This window comes from Sphaeramia orbicularis, chromosome 5 (genome assembly GCF_902148855.1).
Source record: "Sphaeramia orbicularis chromosome 5, fSphaOr1.1, whole genome shotgun sequence".
In the NCBI taxonomy this organism is placed as follows: Eukaryota; Metazoa; Chordata; class Actinopteri; order Kurtiformes; family Apogonidae; genus Sphaeramia; species Sphaeramia orbicularis.
In genome coordinates this window covers 20,086,152-20,109,386 of record NC_043961.1, presented here as the reverse complement: position 1 = coordinate 20,109,386, position 23,235 = coordinate 20,086,152, and the positions used below count along the sequence as shown (strand labels likewise).

General features: G+C 39.2%; 1 protein-coding gene across 1 annotated transcript; it reads left to right on the top strand.

The window, feature by feature from the left end:
* Window positions 1–319: 319 nt before the first annotated feature.
* Window positions 320–23,235, top strand: tnks1bp1 (tankyrase 1 binding protein 1). The gene is made up of 10 exons (XM_030134907.1): window positions 320–469; window positions 2,479–3,507; window positions 5,618–8,405; window positions 16,329–16,441; window positions 18,456–18,552; window positions 18,687–18,831; window positions 19,002–19,135; window positions 20,253–20,443; window positions 20,566–20,651; window positions 22,346–23,235. The coding sequence occupies exons 2-9, from the start codon at window positions 2,489–2,491 to the stop codon at window positions 20,639–20,641; spliced, it is 4,563 nt and encodes a 1,520-aa protein (XP_029990767.1). The 5' UTR covers window positions 320–469; window positions 2,479–2,488; the 3' UTR covers window positions 20,642–20,651; window positions 22,346–23,235.

Here is a 23,235-nt window from a genome sequence, read left to right as displayed (position 1 = left end):
TAGATAGATAGATAAAAACACAAAAATTAATAAATAAATCAAAATAAATAAATGACTGACCGTGTATGTATTTATTTTCTTAGTCAGACAGACATTATACCTCCACACTGTGCCACACACGGTCCAACCCAAACCTCCTCTTCATCACACCTTCATCATCTCCTCCTCTTCCTCCTCTTTCTGCCTGGGTGCATTTATTTTGTGAACGCGCGCCTTTTCCTGTCTGCTCGTGTTTGTCCGTGCGTCTTGATCTCCATGGCAGCGGGGCTCGACCTGAGGCGGGCAGAGGGAGTGTCCGCTGGGTGAAGAGCGCTCTGACGTCTTATTAGTGTGAATGACTTGAAAAAAACAAGTGACAACAGCTCAGCAGGAGAGACGATCGCGGAAAACCGAGGAGCTTTTTCTTGCTTTTGTAACTTCTTCCCTCTTCCTTCCGCCCTCCACCTGTATGACTGCGTAAAGGCAAAAGGTAAAAACAAACAAAAAACTTTAAATCAAATGTCTCATCTGGTGGGAAAGTTCAGACTGATTATTTTAGGAGCAGGTGCTGTCTGCTATGTTGCGACTTTCTGTGTTTTCCAAGCTTTGGGGATAATTTTTTGGAGATTATGGCTGTGCGTAAACATGCATTTTCATAAATCATTCATTAGATGTTAATGCTTGGCGTTTGTTTAAATAAGACTTGTAGTTCCATTCATTTATCTCAGTCTCCTTTGTCCATTTGCAGAGGACTGAGCTGGTTCAACGACTGGGAGTTCATTGTTGACGCGTTTATTAGTAACTTATTAACAACCCAAAATGAAACATATGTGTCACTACAACGTTAATAAACCTCTTTTTTATATGGGTACAAATAGTTACAACGCGGTGTTTTGGTCGCTGTAGTTTGAGATGATTCACTTCTGAAAGATTTTCCTCTCCCAACATCACTTTTCCTGAAGTTAATGACTGCGTAAACGAAAGGAACTGTGTGGCCTTGGTAGGGGTATCGGGCACTGAAGTCAAACAAAGATAAAGAGGCGATAAAATCCTGAAAAGAAGCAGCAGAAATGGTTTTCTCCAGCTTTCCAGGGTTGTCTAAATAAGTGCTGGGAGTCATCTATCAGCTGCAGACAATGTTTGTTTCCTTAGATCACAATAAGACAGATGAAGAGCAGAAACACAGAAAACATTGAACTTTTTTTTAAGTGGGCGGTGATAACATAGTTGTGGGTGTCCAGTCTTATCATGTTGCACAATACAATGCACACCCAGGTGTTTATAGAGAAAAATTGTAAAATATATCACATGCAAAAAACACCTGAGTGCACACTTGGCTATTGCCTGGAATCAAAACAATGTATGCAAACCAGCTGGAGATTGATATTAAGAGAGTGAGACTGTGACACATTTTGCAGACACAATGAACACTGCTCTGTATTAAAGCGTGGGGTGTGGAGTTACCGGTTTGTGGAAATGTCTTACAGGTCAAACCAGATGACATACTGCACCTGTGGCATTAGGAAACATCACTGTTATCTTTTTTCACACAGTGTATATTAGGCCTGGCTTTAGACAGAGATTAGTCTTGAGTTAAGTGGTCATATGACAGGACTTAAATAGCAAGTTGTTTTTTCTTTTAGTAGTTAAGTAGAGTGATGTGATTGCCATTTTGTATTGTACATGAGTGTGATGACTCATCCGGGCTGTTGAGATGTCTCTCAGTTGTGTTTTATGGTCTCTATTGTAGTGATTTGTCATCTAATGTGTGGTTTAAAGGGTGAACTGTCACTATAAGTTGACAATCGAAGTGTTAATCATTTACCGTCACTGTAACGACACGTCAAATCAGTAAAATTCTGAATCTGAACATGGTTTTTCTGCTGCTATAGGAGTTTTCTTGGTTGCAAATGAGGTAGAGGTGGGACCTTCCTGATCATGTGTGGCTAGGGTTTTTTTCAAGCAGTCCTACAAATCATGTGTTTGAAGAAAATCACAATTATGCTTAAACAGTACTGCCAAAACTTACTTTTACTACATAAAATAAGCACCTTGTCTTTGTCAAAAGTGTCAAAATTACTGTGATTGATGTTGGAGGTCCCAAAGAAAAAAAGAGGATAAGAGTTCTAAGTCCTTTGGCGTCCTTAAAGGTTAAAAGTCTGCTTTCTAAACTAGTTAAGTAAGTATTTGACAAGAAATTGCAACATCAGCAGCAGCAGCCACAATGACAAATGACATCCACATAGTAAAATTATGATTTCCATGAGACTCCCATCCCAGTTTTCCCTCCATGCATTCTGATATGTGAACTTCTTTTGTCATAATTGAAAAACCAAACTTTGCAGATATTATTCCAGCAAGAAAACATTTCTGTTTGGTATGATTGATTGTTCCTGCTTTTCCCCTGTCGTAGTACTCTGAAAAAATCTCAACCATCCAGATTTACCCAGTTGCTTTTGCAAAAACATTGTAAACATCTCGTCTTTCCTTGTCTCTCAGCAACTCAGTTATGGAGAGTTCCATTGAGGCCTCGCAGATCGGAGACCCCTCAAAACCCAAGCCTACCCTGGCCCCCAAACCTCGGCTCACTCCCAAGCCCTTCTCCCTGCAGAATAAAACCACCTTTCGCTCCATAACTGCTCCAAAGACCACCACCACAACCGTCAAGCCAACAACACACCAGACCGGAAAATCGGAAGATACAGGCGTCCCCAAAACCACTCTGACCCCACCAGCTCTGAAAGCTCCTCCACAAAGCACAACGCCTGAATCCAAACCCAGACCTGTGAGTGAGCTCACCAAAGATGAACCAAAAGCTGCCAAAGAAAATAAAACAAGCCCACATGTAGAGGATGTTCCTGACTCAACTGAAGTTCCTGTAAAATCAAAGAAACCACCACCATCTGCTGCACCCAAGACATCCCAATCTGAGCCAACGCAGAAAGAAAACGTCATTCAGACCAACCATAAAGCATCCACAGACGCTGTTAGTGGAGTAAATAAAGACGTAACAAAGACAGGAGATGAAACTCAGGGTTCTGGGATCAAAACGGATGAAGAATCAGGTTTTTCTGATCCAAAATACACATGGGGTGGAACCAGGAAGCGCCTTTCCACAAAGCTAACATCTAAGTTTGAGTCAGGTGGTGTACCCCTGCCCCCACAGCCCACCCAGCCCACCCAGCCCACCGTAACCCCCTCCCCAAGCACCACAAAAGAAGATGCAAACAAATCAGCGCCTTCCAAACCAAGCCAGATGACCTTAGAGCCACCACAGAAAGAGAACGACGACAGCGGACTAAACGAAGAGCAGAGCGGAGGAGGCAGCATCAAACGGAGGATCAGTCTTCTGTTTGACGCATCCAAACCTGAGGTCAGTACTAAGAGGGAGGAGCCAGAAGTGATCGGACAGATGAACAGCACAGGGGGGGTAAAAGAGCGGATTAAGAACTGGGCTGTGGAGGCGAATGCAGAGACTCAGAGGACTGAGAAGAAGCCCCAGGTAGCTCCCAGACCTCGCTCCAAGAGGTGAGTTGTCTTGGTTTTATCTGTGTTCTTTCTCTTTGTGACTTGACCGGACATGCAGAAAATGAAAAGAACATTCTGTTGCAATTAATCTGGTGCAATAAGATCAGATGTTTGTGTTAAAGTGATGACACGTAACTGAATACATCTCTTCAAGGTTAGGGGTGTAAGAAAATATCGGTTCAGCGATATATCACGATGTTTCATTTCACAATACTGTATCGTATTAAAAAGTATTGTATTGATTTTTTTTTTTGTATTTATTCAAATGCAGACATGGCGAGGGTTCAGTTTAGTTTTTTTGATTTTCCTTTTTGTTTTATTTATTATTTTCTGTTAAATAATGGTTATTTGAAGCATCCTATAAGCACTCTTTACTGTCTGAAAGAGGCAGATGTTAGGTCCTTTGTTGGGATTGCACCAAAATAATGTTTTGATGTTGGATGATTTAGGGACTGTCCACTATACATTCTTTACACAACTAATAAAATATGAACGTTTGAGCAGGATCTTAAACTGTAATGTCTGTAAAACATAATTTAAGTTTTAAGTTTTTACAGCGGAAAGTTTTGTGATATCGCTTTAGATCCTGTTCTGATCAAATAAAAATGTGTTCACTATTTGTGCATATTTCTGGTGTAATTCAATTTTTCCAGGGAATAATCTTAAAAAAAATCACCTTGAATATCACCAGTATTCCAATACATCGCAATATATCGTATAATGATGCTAGTATTGTGATTTGTATCGTATCACCAGATTCTTGCCAATACACACCCTATTCAAGATTATAGTCATCTTTTCAATTACATCCTTAAAGATCAGCCCATTTTCTGCTACACACCCTGAAGTACATATTTTTATATACATCTGCGCTTGACATGAAGAAACTTATTTTTATTCTGGATTTCTTCGAGGGATAGGAACATCGCATGACAACATAGAGGTTTGGAAATAAAAACAAAAGCCTCAGTGCAAATGGGATGTTTATGTTCCTTTTGTCACTTAGTTTACTGGGAGAGAAGATTTCAGCTGTGTGTCCTAGAGAGTCTGCCAGATTCTGTAAAAACATAAACTCAGCAAAAGAAGAGTGCAAGTCTAGAACTGTTTAGACAGGAAAGTTTTAGGGGATGTACTCTCTCTTTTCTTTCCCTTTAAGTCTCTTCCCTCTGTGAAATGTCTGGACATCATTAAGGGTGTAGTAAATGCATGTCATCTCTTGCAGTAATATGATTTTTTTTTTTAATATATAATTTATGACCACCCCAAAGTGAGATGGAGCTCTGAGAATACACACCTGAAAGGAAAAATATAGTTTACTGAGATTTTCTGACCTCTTATTTCTCTTTTTTGCAGTTATATTGAGTTATTTTTATACAGGCTGTCACTGGCTGGATCCATCATTTTTAACACAGTTTAACAACAGAGTTTGTTTTTTTCCACTTAAAGCAATAAATAATGTATTGTTCCCTGTCAGTGCTTTTTACAAGGCTTTCCTTTAAATAGGGATTGGCATTGGGTTTTTGTTTAATTTCATAGAGATGCAGGACTAATATTTATGGTTTCTACCTGAGTGCTGCGTATGTTAAGTAAAGTGTGAAACAGTTCTTTAAGTGTTAGAAATTAAATGGTGCACTTGCGGTTCATCCGCTCCTTGCTTGGTCGTTTTTTTTTTTCACATTACTATTTTGGTTTGGGTGGAGGGTATGTGTTAACAACTAAGAGACTAATTGACTTAATATGGCTTGATAATTCAACCTCAAAAAGTCATTAAAGTGCCCGTCCCTTCTATTAAACAACTGCTTGATGAAGTCATAAGTAGACTTTTCAGTTTCTCTGAACATACCTTTAGTTCCATCAGTAGGTTTGACCTTTATTGTTGGATCGCCTACTATGAGAAATAGTACTGATATAAAATAATCCTTTGACTCTGCTGATCTTTGATTGTTTTCTCCAAAAGCAAATATAATGGAATACCATGTGGTTTAAGGCACGCATTTATTATCTTTTTGACATTTGCCTTACCTTGTCCTATTATTAGATGTATAATAAAGTTCCAGCTGTAAAGTTATTTTGATATATGAATATTTACAATGTGTTCTCACTTCAACAGCTTTGAGCCCATAACTGCTCCAACAGTAGAGAAACCATCCAAGCCGCCACCTGTTGAACTTCCTGCAGCAGAAGCTCCGTCCAGTCAGGCTCCAGATCAACCATCAAAGGTTTCTACAACTGAAGAACCTGCAGAAAAACTGCTGGAGGAATCTAAAGATGCTCCTCCTAAAGAGAAGGTGTTGGAAAGTGCACTCAAGACATCAGGACAAGAGGAGCACAATGAACCAGCAGCCCAGACTGAGGGAGAATCTGATGGTGTGGATTGTCCTCTAAGAAGGGACAGCGTCAAACGTCGCTCTGTTCACTTCGGCGTTGTGGAGAGAGATGATGGCGGACCTCCAGAGATCCTGGGTTCAGCATCCGAATCCAGTGCAGAGGAAGAAGAGGCCTCTGAGGATGAAGCTGAGGAGGACGTCAAGGGGTCAGTCCCCGTCTACAGAGGAGTGGGAATCCTTCAGAGTAAAGATGATGACAAGCAAAAAGAAGAACAGGAACGACTGAAACATTTGGAATTTGAAAGGAAACGGAAAGCAGAGGAGAATGAAAAGGCGAGACTTGAGTTAGAGGAGGAGCTGAAACGAAAAGAAGAAAGGGAAAGAGAAAGGGTGAGGAAGATGGAGGAGGAGAGGGAAAGGGTGAGGAAGATGGAGGAGGAGAGGGAAAGAGTGAGGAAAATGGAGGAGGAGAGGGAAAGGGTGAGGAAGATGGAGGAGGAGAAGGAAAGGGTGAGGAAGATGGAGGAGGAGAAGGAAAGGGTGAGGAAGATAGAGGAGGAGAAGGAAAGAGAGAGGTTGAAGGAGGAGGAAATGGAAAGACTTAGGAAGGAGGAATGGGAGAGAAAAAGGTTGGAGGAAGAGGAGGAGAGGGAAAGGAAGAGAAAAGAGGAGATGGAGAGAGAAAGACAGATAGAGCTGATGTGGCAGAGACAGAAAGAGGAGGATAGAGAAAGGGCAAAACAAAAAGAAGAGCGACTCAGGCAAGATCAAGAAGAAAGGGAAAAAGAAAGACTGAGTGAGGAAAAAGAAAGAAAGAGGTTGAGAGAGGAGGAAAGAGTGACTCATGTCCATGAAGATCACAGGCGTAAACTGACAGAAGAAGACATTCATGAAGAGAAACAGAGAGAGGAAGAATGGGAAAAGGAATGGGTGAATAAGACAGAGAGCACGAAAGACGGAGATGAAGAAAAGAAAAGGAGAGAGCAAGAGGTAGAGGAAGAAATGGAACGGTGTAGGAAGGAGGAATGGGAGAGAAAAAGGTTGGAGGAAGAGGAGGAGAGGGAAAGGAAGAGAAAAGAAGAGATGGAGAGAGAAAGACAGATGGAGTTGATGTGGCAGAGACAGAAAGAGGAGGAAAGAGAGGAGGCACGGCAGAAAGAGGAGAGACTTAGACAAGAGGAGATGGAGAGAGAAAAACTAAGAAAGGAGGCAGAAGAGAGGGAGAGGGAGCTGCAAAGGAGGCTGGAAGAGGAGAAGAGGCTTAGAGAAAAAGAAAGAGAAGAGGAGGAGAGGAGAATGGAAGAGGAAAGGAGGAGACAGATAGAGAAAGAAAGAGTTGAAGAGCAAGAGAGAAAAATGCAGGAGGAACTAGAAAGAAAGAAAGTTAAAGAACTGGAAGAACAACTAAAAATGGAGAGGGAGAGGGAGCTGCAGAGGCTGGAAGAGGAGAAGAGGATTAGAGAAAAAGAAAGAGAGGAGGAGGAGAGGGAAAGGAAGAGAAAAGAAGAGATGGAGAGAGAAAGGCAGATGGAGTTGATGTGGCAGAGACAGAAAGAGGAGGAAAGAGAGAAGGCACAGCAGAAAGAGGAGAGACTTAGACAAGAGGAGATGGAGAGAGAAAAACTAAGAAAGGAGGCAGAAGAGAGGGAGAGGGAGCTGCAAAGGAGGCTGGAAGAGGAGAAGAGGATTAGAGAAAAAGAAAGAGAGGAGGAGGAGAGGAGAATGGAAGAGGAAAGGAGGAGACAGATAGAGAAAGAAAGGGTTGAAGAGCAAGAGAGAAAAATGCAGGAGGAACTAGAAAGAAAGAAAGTTAAAGAACTGGAAGAGCAACTAAAAATGGAGGAAGACAGAGAAAAAGAATGTAGAGGGAGAAACTTGCAAAAGGAGCTAAACATTGAAAAAGAGAAAGAGACAGCAGTGGATGAAGCAAATTTAATCAGCTTCAAATCAGAAGATTTACCTCAGACGGCAAATTCCCCCACAGCTCAACCCTACGAGCCCATAGCGAGCAAAGGGCTGATTGATGTTGACTTTGATGACTTTTCTGTAAAGAAGCCTCTGATTGAGGTCGATTTTGACGATTTTTCAGTCAAACCAATGAGATGGGGCTCAAAGGTGAAAGCAGAAACTAGTCCAGTCCAAAGCTGGGCAGATGAAACAGTGGATAAAGAGGCAGATCTGTTAGTGCCACAAAAGATGGAACTGTTGGTACCACAACAGATGGAGACGTTGGTCCCTCAAAAGATGGAAATGTTGGTGCCCCAAAAGGTGGAGACGTTGGTGCCAGTGGATGTCAGCCACCAGGAAGTAAAAGCAGCAGATGAGGTACCAGATAATTCAGAGTTCAGTTCAGAGCCTATATCACTCCTGGAGAACCCTGTGGAGGAGAAGCTGGAGGAGGGAGAGCTTATCTCTATGGAGGTGGAGGAAAAGGGAGAAGACGAGGAGGTGGAGGTAGAGGTGGAGGTGGAGGAAAACGTACCAGCAGAGGAGGAAAAGAAGATGGAGAAGGAAGAGGAAGAGGTGCACAACACACAAGAAGATGAAGGTGAAGGAGACATCATGCAAAAGGTAAACAGCTGTGATGGGTTGAATTGATTGGTTGAGAGAAAAGGGTGAAACTGGAATCATATGAATGGCTAAACTCCACATAAAGGGTGCGGTTCAGAGCACATACGGGAACGCTCCTGTAACTGGAATTATTTTACTACTGAATCATATCAACCTGGCACCTACACACCTCATCTGCACCGACACATTTCCATTCCTGCAGCACTAGGAAAACTATCTTGACATGCTCGCTTCAGTTTGATTAAGTCATGGCTTAAGAACTTGTGTTTGTCTGTGTGTAGAGGTGTGACACTGAGTAATCAAACAAGCATGGCCTGAAATCCACATCTACGTGTCATTTGCTGTAGTTTTATCTAACCTTGCCGAGTGCTGAAACTGATTTCTTACAATAAAGAATATCAGAGTACAAAGAGTTATAAAAAGATAAGCGTTGACTTAGGAGGTGTGACGATAGCAAAGCATGGCGGTGAATTGGTCTGGTTCTCAGTGGAAGTGCTATTTAATTACCATCCTCCAAAGTGATATGCATATGACAACATTTCTCTTCAGTGTAGTGTTTTATATTCTTTAATAATTTGTTGTGAGATGCTTGCAAATATGCATGTTCTATATACTCAGTGTCTATATTTTCATCATGTTTCTAATCCTTTGTTAATGTTCACACTGCGGTAACATCAAACAAAAGTGTCTTCGCTCTACATCCGGTGGTGCACAGATGTATATGTGAGGTTATGCATGTGAGAAATCTAACAGGAAGTGAGATTAGGACTTCCCGTCTCAAAACTGTCTGTCTTTTGTCTGCTTTTATTTTGTTCTCATTGTTGCAACTGTAAGGGTTTTTTTTGGGGGGGGGTAAGTAACCAAAATAATGCAAATTAGAATCAGGTAAAGGAGGAATGGATTATTTCACATGGGCGTCTTGGATGGGTTATGTCCAGCAGTTGTGGGTGAGTCCTTCGTTGCAGATAAAAATGTTACCACATACTATACGTGCTTGTGGTTTTGCACTGAATTGCACAAGTAGGTCAGCTTTTTGCACTTTTGTGAGGATGCTAGTTATTGTCATCAAACATTGAAATTCAGTGGGCAGCACACTAAAGTTGGGTCATGTGTTTTTCAAATCCTAAACAACAATAGATATTCCCATTTTATTTGAGTTAATTATCCAAAGTGAACAAAGTGAATCAACAGCTACGAGGGCTGTGTCAGTCAAGATTAACTGATTCACCACCTGTTTGAACATGCTGCATTTTTGCTGCAGGAGCAGAAAAAATACCTCCTGATCTGTGTGTACTGGCAATATGTGTGCCTTTGTTTTTATTTGTTACATAAAATAAGCCCTAGCATGACACTGCTAAGGTGATTTTATGTAACCCTGTTCCTGCCATAGGGTCACAGAGATTCAAACACAGCATGTAGTGACCATGTCAGTAAGACTAGGTTTTCACCACTAAGTGGCGCTGCTGCTCTTAAAAAAAAATGCATTTCCTTACTTCCTTATTCTGCTGCACAGACCCTAAAAAGTTTATCTCATGTAGGGTTTTTTGCTTGTTATAATCTGGCTTCCATAACATTTTAAGACACCACATATGATCATAGCTGTTGTATAACCATTTAATACCGCAACAAAATCCGCAGAGCCAAGAAACTATTGTGTGTAAGGTAAATGAGGCAGAGGCAAAGCTTTTCATTTTGAAATGTTTACTGGGCAAACACAAGCTGTGCAGCCAACCGTGCAACCTTATTCATATTGACTGCAGACTAAAAGACGGACAGATGGATGGACGGATGGATGGATGGGTGTTGTAGAAAGTAGAGCCCAGGTGCTATGTGTTCATCATGTCCTCATTTGGATCAGGCCAACAGAGTAGCCTGTCAGAATGACCATACATGGTGCCCATGTCTTTCTGTCTCTGTCTGTCTACTTGATCTCTCCACCCTTTTTGAGTTAGAGCCCTTCACCCCCCCATCCCCCACCCCCATGCACACACTTTCTGTCACACATCCACTCCAAAGAGGATGGGCTTTTCCACAAAGTTTGCATGTCTACTGTCCATTTGTTCAGTCATCTGGCCTCACTTAGTCCTAGAACAGGTCATCATCTGTTTTTCCTGTAAAGTCTATCTATAGTCCATACTATTACCTTTCTTCTCGTACAAAGACCTGGTTCTGTGAGGAAGGAGAGCAGTGGAGGGAGGTACAGAGTGCACCTTGGCCCAGCCTGCCGCACCTTCTTTCACTCGGGATTTTCCATGTCAGAGGACAGACTTTGGCTTTGTTGTGATGTTCTCTGAAATCTCTCAGATCTAACAGAGATAAAGGAGTGTTCTACCTGCCTTTTGGATGTTTGGATTGGCAAATACTTCCCACACTGTTTTTTTTTTTTTTTTTTTTATGAATGGTAAATGGAGTTATGAAGTGAATGGGGACATTGGTAAACAAGCAAGAAAGCGTAACTGTAGCAGAACAAGCCTCAGCAAATATGAAAAAAAAAACGGGGTGCTGATAAACAGAGGTAACAGCTGAAGTTGTTGTGAGCAGGACTGAAAGTTTCTTTTCAATGTGAAGTGATAATGAGATGATGGGTAAGTCTATTTTTGAGATGCTGTTGTCTAGGATGTCACATCCATCACAGTGAATGCTGCAGAGGAATAGTGTTGCCACTGTGCAAACACAAGGCTGGTCAGAGTATTTACTTTTTTACTGACGGCAAATAATAGACTGTTCCAGGAAGTTTATGCAGCTTCAGGCACGACAAAATGTTCTATATGTGACATAATATAAGAAGAGGATGATTGTCAGGCAGAAAGAAGCTGGACTAAGTCTTATTTTGCATGAAGTCACAGCTGGATGTCAGAAGCTTTTTTCAGAATAAAAAAAGGCTTTTGTGTCCTTTTTCTTTTGCTGAAAATGGAAATGTTGAAAGTCACAGAGTCAAGATCAGTGTCGGCTTCGTGACTTGTTCACAAACTCCATCATCAAATCTGAACTTCAGTTTATGTGGTGACCCAGTTCCCATGGTGACCTTTAACCCTGGACAAACAGTGGTGTGAGCTTTTCAACCATGCAGTATTTGGGTGGGAAACTGTCCGCCGCCCAGCTGCAGGTCTCAGGATGGGTGGGGAGTGTACGACGCTCCTTGCAAGGTGCTCTGGAACTGGTGTGGGGCGCCGCAGAGGAGAAGCAGGATGAGGAAGATGAAGATAAAGAGGAGGAAGAAGAGGATGCTGAAGGAGGAAGTGGAAGGTTTCAGAGGGCTATTTCACCCCTTCGAAGCTTTGCCAGGAGGAGCAGGAGATCTTTGCATCGATTTTCTGTCAGAAGTCGGCAGACTCTGCAGAGGAGAAACACCGAAACCCATTCTGTAAGAGCTGATGTAGTACATATCAGACAACAATCTTATCGAGTCTAATGAATACAACTTTTACTTGTTTATTTATTTATTTATTTTTTAGATACAATGATTATCTCAGTTTTTATGCCATGATTTAACCCATAAAGACCCAAACATCCACTGGCAACCAAAATCATCTACTGATCTAAAATGTTTAATACCTGTTGATCCACTAATTCTATCAATACATGTAAATAGTTGGTGCAAAATGCAATTTCTTAGCTTAAAATCTTCATCAGATATAATCCATTTGGACATTCAGAGGCTCTGGACTCTATTGAATGTGGAAGCACCATCATCTTCTACAACATTGATTCACCATTAAAACCCATGGAGTTGGATCAATGACAGTGGATGGAGACACTGGGTTTATGTTCAGTTATTTGACCGAAAAAGTCTCTTTTAGTCAGTTTTCTCTGTTTCTGATATAATAATCCTCAACTTTAATTGGAGCTTTTATAAACATTTACATAATCAGTAAGTTAAATACAGGAAAATACTTAATTTTCACTGAAGAAGCACAAAATACAGAGGATAATATGATAATAAATGGTGATAAATCACTTAGAAAAAGTTAAATAGAGAGAAAAATCAATTTGGGAACTACCACCAAAGTTGCACCGGGTCTTTATGAGTTAATAATAATAATAATAATAATAATAATGGATTGGATTTATATAGCGCTTTTCTAGACACCCAAAGCACTTTACATTATTGACCCATTATTCATTCGCTGTCACATTCACACTCTGGTGGTGGTAAACTACATCTGTAGACACAGCTGCCCTGGGACAGGCTGACAGAAGCGTGGCTGCCAATTTGCGTCTACGGCCCCTCTAACCACCACCAAACATTCATACACCAGTGTATAACATTAGATCAGTGGTTCCCAACCTTTTTTGGCTCATGACCCCATTTTAACATCACAAATTGCTGGTGACCCCAGACATTCAAAACTGAGATTTTTTTGCTGAAATTAATTTGTTTGTGATCATGTAATAGTTTACTATACTATGTTGCAAATAAACGGTAATTTTAGATGACATTTAGTCTATGTAATGTATATTATTATGGATGGAGGCAGAAAAGCCAGGTGTAGATTACTGCACAAAGTGAGAATTTTATTTTCCTCGGTCAGGATTTGTACAGTCAGTCCAGTCTGTATTTATCAATCAATCAATCAATCAATCAATCAATCAATCAATCAGTTTATTACAAAATTATTACGAGGCTATTATTTACAAGACTGCAAATTAATACTGAACAAACAATAACTCAAACTATGAATTATGAAAGAGCTGCAGCATCTGAAACCGGCTACAATGAACATTTGAAAGATAAACAGTACCACAGCGCTTCAGTTTCAGCTTCAGAGTTTATGTCTTTTATGGATTGGGGTTGTCTCTCTCAACTCACCATATTTTTTTTATTAGTAAGTTTACTACTAGTTTACTAGAAATTTCAGGCACCCTCATTTGAATTCCAGGTGACCCCACACCAGGTCCCAACCCCAAGGTTGAAAAACACTGCATTAGATCAAAGTCACATTTAATACTTTACTCCAAAGCCTTGTGTTTCCCTTGTAACTCATATCCCAGTGTCTCCTATTGTTTGCTGATAACAATGCAAATTTAGAAGCAGAGTGCAGTAGGCAATGGCAGTCTGTTTCAGGAAGGACACAGTTATCTGATTTAGTTGTCCAAATGTAGTATATTATCAGTGTACACTCATGCCCTTTCCCTCTCTGTTTCTGGTGCATGTCACAGATAAGGACGACAACAGTCTAACAAAGTGTGACATGTCAGACAATGCTAATCCGGCAATGGCTGTTTATATCTATGCCACTCCTTACATTTACTTTCACTTAAATCAGTTATCGTTCTTTTTTGCACAGATAAAATCCATGTTTTTCACCACTTTACACCATCACACATTCGACTCTCTATTGGGTATGAATTGAGTTTTATTTTGTATTTGTTGCATCAAATGATAAGAATTATTCTGCAAAGTGGTGACATTACACCCCAGTAAACATATTTATCTATTATTTTCCAAAGTTTTGAAATATGTTGCAGAAATTAGATGAGATTATTAGTGTGTTTGCTGACTGAATGTGTGTTTTTGTGACTCTTGGTTTTGGAGCACAAAGGAGGAGAAAACCTGCAGGCTATTTCCACTCTAAATTTGATGATGTGCCACTTTCCTTTATAATAGGTGATGTTTTGTCGGCAGTCTTCATCAGTTATTCTGAATCAGAGTCACGGTTTGTTGTGCCTGCAGCTTCTTTAGGATGTTATCCTCCCCATTTCCCTGTAAACAAGCTCTTACACATTCCATTGACCATGATAAAAAAAATGTGATGGAGGTTAACTATAATGAATCCCGCTCTGTCTTGACTTGCACATCCTCCGCCCCTCCAGTGCATGTAAACACACAAACAGGAGCGTACTCTGAAACACAGACACACCGACACCAAATTTTATAGGATTCATTTTATGTTTGAGTGGAGCTTCATTGTTGTTGTTCAACAGTTTTTACAGCTAAACATTCTCAAAGTTCAAAATAACTAGTGAACATACTGGAGCATTTAGTGGCTAAGAAGTCAGGTATTTCCCTTTAGGACAGGGGTGTCAAACTCATTTGTTCCAGGGGCCGCATTCAGCTCAACTGGATCTCAAGTGTGCCGGACCAGTAAAGTAAAAGCATCACAACCGATAAATAATGACACTTTTTCTCTTCGTGGTAGTGCAATAAAAAACATTAAATTGCTTATTATATTATTTAGCAACAAGCATAATTTTGCAAAAAATTTGGAGTTTGAAACTAAAATAAAGCCAGTATTTCATTCAGTTTCTGATTTGCCCAGGTCATTGTTCTTCTTGGTTGTTCTTCGAGGTTCAACTGAACTAGTGTTGCTTCAAAAAAGCAACACTTGTCCAGATGAACCTAGAACTAGAAAAATTGAGTTGTCACTATTTATAGGTTATTATGCTGTTATTTTACTTTAGATCATATTAGTCTGTATGTGGAAGATGAACTAAAATGAGTTTGACACTATTGATTGTTAATATCTTTGGTATAATTTTTGCACTTCGCAAATTCATCCTGCGGGCTAGATTGGACCTTTTTGGCAGGCGGGTTTTGGCCTCCGGGCCACATGTTTGAGACCCCTACTTTAGGAGATGGTGGAGACCAAAACAGAGATAAAACACAAATTAATTCTTGTATTAACTATGTCATAAATGGACATAAACAAATGATGTCTGTCCTTGATATGTAAATAGTAACATACTTGCACTCATGTTTCCTTCCCAACTTTATGTGATAATATGTCATTGTTCTCCTTCCACAAAACTAGTTAAACTCGTAAAAACTGGCAACTTTTAGACAACATTTTGATTAATGTTACTGTTGCGGAGATGTCATCACATTAAAATGCAAACAGGCCTCCCATGGGGATTGTGTCTCCCATTTCATATCAAACAGACACACTTTCCCGTACTTGTGGCATACTTGTTTCATTGCCGAACAGGAATTATTAAGAAAATAACTCCATTGTCTTTTGTATTCATGAGAAACCTTTTGTTATTTGTTATTAAGTGTTTTTTTCTCGTGTCTTACAGTGATCTGCACATGTGTAATATAGGCAGAATGAGTCAAAAACATGAACAGTAGACTATTTGTTAGATCTAACATCTAAACACAGCATGTGGTTATAGGAAAATCACTAGAAGCTCATTCGTTCATGCTGTGATGCTGTCAGATAGCAGGCGTTGTGCAAATGAAGCAGCTCTGTGAGTCCTGAGTAATAAATAAATGGACTCGCAAAGGAGCTGAGACGTGTATGAAATCATATGGAGCCCAGTGCTGTTTATGCAAGTGTTGTTTTGTATCCAGGTGACAGTATCATTTTGGATGTGCCGATTGACGAAACGTGAAGTGAGCTTAAAGGAATGTTTGCGACGAGGTGCACAGAAGTTACTTTGTGTGTGTGTGTGTGTGTGTGTGTGTGTATCCCATGTGTGCACCCATGCATTCCAGCATGTGGGCGTGACAACATTAGAGTGTCGGATGTGTCTGTGTGTTTGCACATAGCAGTGTAGGCCAGTATGTGTGTGTGTGTATCTCTGTGTGTATCTCTGTGTGTATGTGCCTACACATGCTCATGGTGTTTGTTGAGGACAGCCCAGCCTCTGTGACCAGCTCATTAAAAGATGCATGCTTGGCTGGTCCGTAGCCCTTTTCTCCCTCTGTAGTTACTGATCTTGGCTCAGCGCAAAGTTCATTCTCTCCCTGACTAAACTGCACAGTGTGAAGTTCTAATATGCAGATTTATAAAACATAAGCCAGGCTAAAACACTACAAGTCGTTATATGTCAAAATATGTGCGCTAGTATAACAGTGAAGAGAAAATTTTACCAAATCATATCAAGCATTACTGAATGCCACACTTGTTTTCATATGTTCTATTGTGTTCTTCCTCATCTACATCCCTGCTTTTAATATTTCTGTCTGCTCCCTTCTCTAAGGCACAAGTTAACAGTTATGGTTCAGGCGGTGAAGACAGAGACACTGATGTTTTGATAGACCGTGAGCCAGACCAGCAGTATGGAGCCAGCGAACAGACATCTGAAACTGACAGGTAGGAGAAAGCTGGGATGTAAACCCTACTTACTGTGGAGTAAGGATTGACGTTACTAAGTGCCTGCGTGTTCTATGTCTGCATAGGGACAGACAGGACTGAGCAGGTTAAAATATTATTCTGTGTGTCTTGTGCTGAAGGTGCGGCTCAATTCTGTGGTGATTTAAACTGAATACACCTGCAAACACAAGCTGGAGAGGGACCAGAGCTCTAGGTGTACCTCATAGACATACTGTTTTTTATTTATTCATCTAAAATACATTTGACTATACAAATGCAACATGCAAACAAGTAAAAAAAAAATGAGAAAGTTCTGAATACTTCCCATTTGCACTCTTCACTGTGGTGAAAAGAGATGCCCCCTTGTGGTTAAAAGAGCGCAATGCAGAAACTTAGAAATGTAGATGAATGTGACTTCACCTATAAAGGCCCAAACATACGGTCGCGGCAAAAATGATTAAAACTCATTAAAGCTATGGTTATGCAATCAAGTACTAACTCCTGTGTGTATCATGTGACTAAAACAGACAGAAAAAAAACATGGAATGCCTAAAAGCGCTGTTTTTGGCAGTACAATGCCATAGCTATTGATGTAAGAACTGATTTTGTGATTTTGGTTATTATGAATAAAACCATGGAAAATGGATAGATATCAGCTCTGAAATTAAACTCTTCTGATCTATTTTTGTTGTTATCATTATATTTGTCCAGACAAATGTACTTTTAGTTGTATCAGGCATTAAAGTGAACAAGAAATTGAAGAAAACGAGGGTGGTCTAATAATTTTTTCCGCGACAGTACATCAGCAACCAAAAGCATATACTGATCTAAAATGTAAAATACCTGTTGACCAACTAATCCTATCAATCCATGTAAATAATTGGTGTAAAATGGAGTTTATCATCTTTTCATGGTCATCAGATGTGACCCATTTGGATGTTCAGAGGCTCCGTAGTGAACGTGGAAACACTGTCATCTTCTGCAACATTGATTCACCCATGGAGTTGGATCAGTGACAGTGGATGGACAGACTGGGTTTATGTTCAGTTAATAAGAGATTTGCTGAAAAAGTCAGGTTTTTTTTCAGTTTTCTTTGTTTTTAATATAATAATCTTTAAATTTACTCTGAGCTTTTATGAACATCTACATGATCAGGGAATCAAATACAGGAAAGTTCCTTATTTACATAAGAAAAACACAAAATACAGAGGATAATATTAAAAGAAAAATTATGATGAATCACTTATGAAAGGTTAAATAGAGAGAAAAATTAATTTGGGAACTGCCGAAAAGTAGCACTGGGTCTATATGGGTTAAACTACAAATGAAATTAGTCATTTAGAGCATTTACTTGAAAAAATGCTCTAAAACTGCACTTCTAAAGAAAATATTCTTAATGTCTCTGTAGTTACCATGGAAACACCATCATCTTCTACAACATTGCTTCATCAGTAAAACCCATGGAGTTGGATCAATGACAGTGGATCAACACTGGGTTTATGTTCACTTAATGATATATTTTACTGACAAAGTCACTTTTTCCTCTGTTTTCTCCGTTTTGGATGTAATAACCCTCAACTTTAATCTGAGTTTTTATGGACATCTACATGATCAGTAAATTAAATATAGGAAAGTAGGTGATTTTCACTTAAAAATGCAAAATACAAAGCATAATGTTATAATAAATGGTAATAAATCACTTAAGAAATATAAAAAATAGAGATAAAAATGCATTTGGGTGTTTATGGGTTAAATTACTCCATCCACTCCAGACCATCACACATGACAGCTATCAGAGAAATGTGCAAAAAATTCTGTCACCATGTGTTAATATTATGGTAGTGGTGTCTGTGACAGCTGTGTGTTTTCAACTGTCTGCTGCAGCCCTGAAACATTTACTCTGGGGGATTAATTAAGAAAGTTCTATCTATCAAAAACTGAGAAGACAATTTACCTTTCTTTTCAGTGTAATTTGTGTTGGAACATATTTTTAAGTGGTTATTTCTCTTTCCAGTGCAATGCCTGTCCCTGAGCAACCACCTGAAGCCCCTTGTGACGATACTGATAACACCGATTTTCACAAAGAAGCAGAATTGGTTGCATTTCCAGAGGTTGGTGTCTCTAAATCCTCAAAATTTAGCCTCTCTCTGCAGCAAATATGACATGTAGATTGTTTTTCTGCAATGCTGTAGCCTTGTGGCGTGAGGAGAGTGCATTCACGGTGTTTCTGTTTTTCTGTTTACAGAGCACTGCCCCTCTTCTTGACACCAGCGCACAGAGATCGAAGGCCGATTTGGGTAGGAGGCGAAGTCGATCGCGTCCATCTCGCTCTCTCCGTATTGCAGTGCCTCAGACAGAGAAGAAGGACTGGAGGGTTTGTGACTCCACAGGTTATTACAGTCTACGTAATGTTATCTAATCATCATGTACTGCTGGAGCTGGGTGATGCTTTCATTTTAAAATAAATAAACTCTGTCTCCAAGTAATACATCCACTCCAACAGAAAAGCAACCTGAAAATGTGAATTCACATTTCATGCTGTTTGTAAATTTGTTTTCAGAGGCAAAAGAAATATTATCCAAGGAAAAGGAGTTGGAGTCTGATGAGGAGCAGCCGAAAGCGAAGATGGTCTGTTCTCCTCCTACCTCCCAAAGAGTATCCGTGTTTCCTGGTTTAAACCCTGCTGCTTTAATTGTAAGTTCAGTCCTTAAAGAGACCTAAACCCATAAAGACACAGCGCTATTTTTGTGTCAGTTTTCTCTTTATTGAATCTTTTTTATCACCATTTATTATAATATTATCCTCCGCAGTTTGCATTTTTTCCCCATGAAAATCAGCTATTTTCCTATATTTAATTCATTGATCATGTAGATGTTCATAAAAGCTCAGATTAAAGTTGAGGGTTATTGTATCAGAAAAAGAGAAAACTGAAGAAAAAGTTACTTTTTCAGTAAAATATATCATTAACTGAATATAAACCAGTGTGTCCATCCATCATTGATCCAACTCCATGGGTTTTAATGGTAGGTCAGTGATGTAGAACAGGGATGTCAACGATATGTCCCGGGGACCAAAACCAGCCCGCCAAAGGTTCCAATCTGGCCTGCAGCATGAATTTATAAAATTACATTAAAAATTTTAACAGTCAAGGGTGTCAAATTGCATAATGAAAATATTTACAGTTACAGACTATTCTCACAATAAAATGTTAATAACCTGAACAAATGGGAATAACCTGAAATGTTTTAAGAAAAAAAGTTCAATTTTAACAAAATAACAGATTCACTGCAATCTGTAAGTTGTGTTAATAATAAGATGAGATAATAATTTTAATAATAATAAAATGAGATTATATTCTGACAACTGTCAGGTTTACATGGTTGTTAGGTTATTCATATTTTCGTAATGCAATTTGACTTTTTTCACACTAAAACAAAGTGAAAAATTAAAATTATTAGCTATATCAAAGTTATTATGCCTATTATTTTACTGGTCAGGCCCATTTGAGATGAGAATGAGTTTGACAACCATGTTGTAGAAGATGACAGTGTTTCCACAGTAACTACAGAGCCTCTGAACATCCAAAAGGGTCATATCTGATGACCATGAAAAGATGACACACTGTATTTTACACCAATTATTTACATGTATTGACAGGATTAGTGGATGAACAGGTATTGAACATTTTAGATCAGTAGAGGGTTTTGGTTGATGGCGGTTGTTTGGGTCTTTATGGGTTCAAATATGTTTTTTAATGTATGTCTTATATGTAACGTGTATTTGGTAAATTGTACTTTCCATGCTCCTAAAGGCTCAGATAAAAAAACGAACAGGTGGTGAAAAAGAGGGTGAAGTACCAGCAGAAGAGAAGGGAAGAGAGGAGAAAGAAAGTCCAAATGAGGAGGTGGTATCTCCATCCCAACACCTCCGCACTCCTCGCTCTCCTGCTCATCTGGCAGGGGCTGCGCTAGTGCTGCCACCCTTAGGCGGCTCAGGCGGAGGGTAAGACCACAGCACAAGAGCATAGTTCAGAAAATACTTGGGACATGAAAAACTGAAATTAATGGAATACATTACACAGATACATTAAGTTTTTTAAAGTATTGATTCTTTGTGTGTTGCAGTGCTGCCTCCTCTCCTGCTTGGCTGAAAGAACTCAAGTCTAAAAAGCGACTAAGTCAATACGAAAGCGAGGGTTAGCTGCACACAGGTGAGGTCACATGAGTGATGTTTGCAATGTAATAAACTCTAAATATGATTGCAAATAAAATCTGCTCCCAGTTTTTTGACTAATGTAACATACTGTAACCCAGGGATGTCAAACTCATTTTAAAACAGCTCAATATGATCTCAAATGGGCTGGACCAGTTAAATGATGTCCTAACTTTTATAATAATAAATTATTCTTGATGTTAAAGAGTGAAAAAATTAAAATTACATCAGGAAAATGTTAATGTCTTTCAAACTATCCTTTTAAAAATGTGTGTAACATGAACAACCTTGAGAAAAATAAGTGGAATTTTAACAACATTATGCCTCAGTTTATCATTTACACATTACATTACATTACTTACAGATCACAGTGGATCTACAAAGACATAATACATTTTGTAACAGGCAGAATATTATTAAAATTGCACTTTGTTTTGTAAGACATTTCAGGTTTGTTCAGATTATTCACAGTTTTTATGGAAGGATAGTTTTTAAATGTAAAAAAAATTCATGTTATTTTAATTTTTTACACTAAAACCAAAAGAAAAATTTGGAGTTGTCATTATTTTTTTACTGATCTGACCCACTTGAGATCACACTGGGCTGTACGAGGGCTGTTCAATAAGTTCATGGCCTCACCCAGAACAGAACAACACAGACTGATAATTTATATTTTATTTTTCAACATAATCTCCATTTACAGCAATGCACTTGGTCCATCGATGTTCAAGCATCACTATCCCATCACGAAAGAATGTAACTTCCTGTATTATAACAACCAGTATTTCTCGGTGAGGCCATGAACTTATTGAACAGCCCTCGTATGTGGCCTCTGAACTAAAACGATTTTGTCACCCTGGACTGTTAATATCGTCAGTGTAATTTTTGCATTTCACAAATTCATCCCATGGGCCGGAATGGACCCTTTGGCGGGCTGTTTTTGGCTCACGGGCTGCATGTTTGACACCCCTTTTTACCTCAGTGTTCTCTATATGCACTTGTTATATATGATCAGATCAAATCAATTTTTATTTACATAACACCAAATCAAAACTAAAGTTATCTCATGACACTTTACATATAGAGCCGGTTGGAACCAGACACTCAAGCCACTTTACAGAAACCCAACAGAATCCTCCAGGAGCAAACACTATGTTATATAACAAATGCATTATACCTTTAGCAAAGTGTTTGTGATATTTAAAGCATCAGAAGTACTCTGGTAATGCTGCTCGGAATTAAGAGTGAATAAACAGCAAAAGGGACTTTCAGAAGAGACATAATGTCACATAGAGCGAATAAGTGTCTGTAGACTGTGATTTAGAGACAAACAGGATGTCCACAAAGCTTTCTGTTGTCATGATCCAACTCGTGCACTGGTTAAATCACTCCTTGTATCCAAATGCACTTTCCTCTGCTTGATGCACTGTTACTTGTTAATGAAATTGCTGATTGCAGCTAGATTTTGCACTTACCTTTACTGCTCAACTTTTGTATCGCTGGGTAAAAAGAACATTGAATGTTGCGGGGTTAAGGATCTGAGTGCTACTTACAGTACTAAAAATGAACACACTCATAATTTATAAGAGTACTTACCAATAACCTCAGCTATCAAATGCGTTTAATGTTAAATATGTTGTGTAAGACAGTTGCCTTTTTGTGGCTTTGAACTTCTTTCTATTTTTCTTTTAGGAGACACTGCTCTTGCTGCAAGTATCAGCTCAAATCAGCTTCTGCTGCTGAGAGACATTGTGCGATGATTGGACTTTGTGTGCCTTATTTTACACTTTTACTGAGATATGCAGGAGGGAGATTCAGACTTATAATGAATATTGACACCACTGAGAACTTTTCATCTTCTAAATGAAGCACAGTGCCAAGGCTACGTGCCAAGACTGTGATGTGTTCATGCCAGGTACGTGTAATATATGATGTTGTATAAAGGCCTAATGGAGCTTGACTGCACCAGTGTAATTTAGAACAAAGCTGTGGATTGTCAGACTGTTTCATGCTTTGTTTTTGGGTGTATACTGACAGGGACTGATGACACTAGGACAACAGCGAGGTATTTACTGTCTCATACACTCAAACGTACAGTATGTACAGGAAAAACACAATATAAATGATTGCACCTTGTGTGTTTTACGTTTAATTTGTACATAATGCCTTTTACGTTGTTACCAATCACAAATCGTCTCATGTAAACCTACCTTGCACTTTAAAAAAAAAAAAAAATAATAATTACCGTCCATTAAGTACAAATAAAAATAAAGTAAAAAAAAAAGACCTAAATCTAGTGAGATGGGAAAGGGAACAATTGTCTTGCCTTAGATTTCTGTCCTCCCTGTAAAGTAAGTTGCCTTAATACCTTTACCATGCACTCCTTGATTGTATTTTAATGCTTGACAAGTGGTCAGAATGTCAAATTGGATGAAAATTTAGGGATGTCGGGATGCTGTAATGTATTCATGCAGTGTGTTTGTACTCTTTTATGTGCTTTTTTAATGTAATCATGTATGATCAGCGTATCTTATATATGATAAGAGGAAACTGAGGGAATTTTATTAAAATCTTTTCTATGA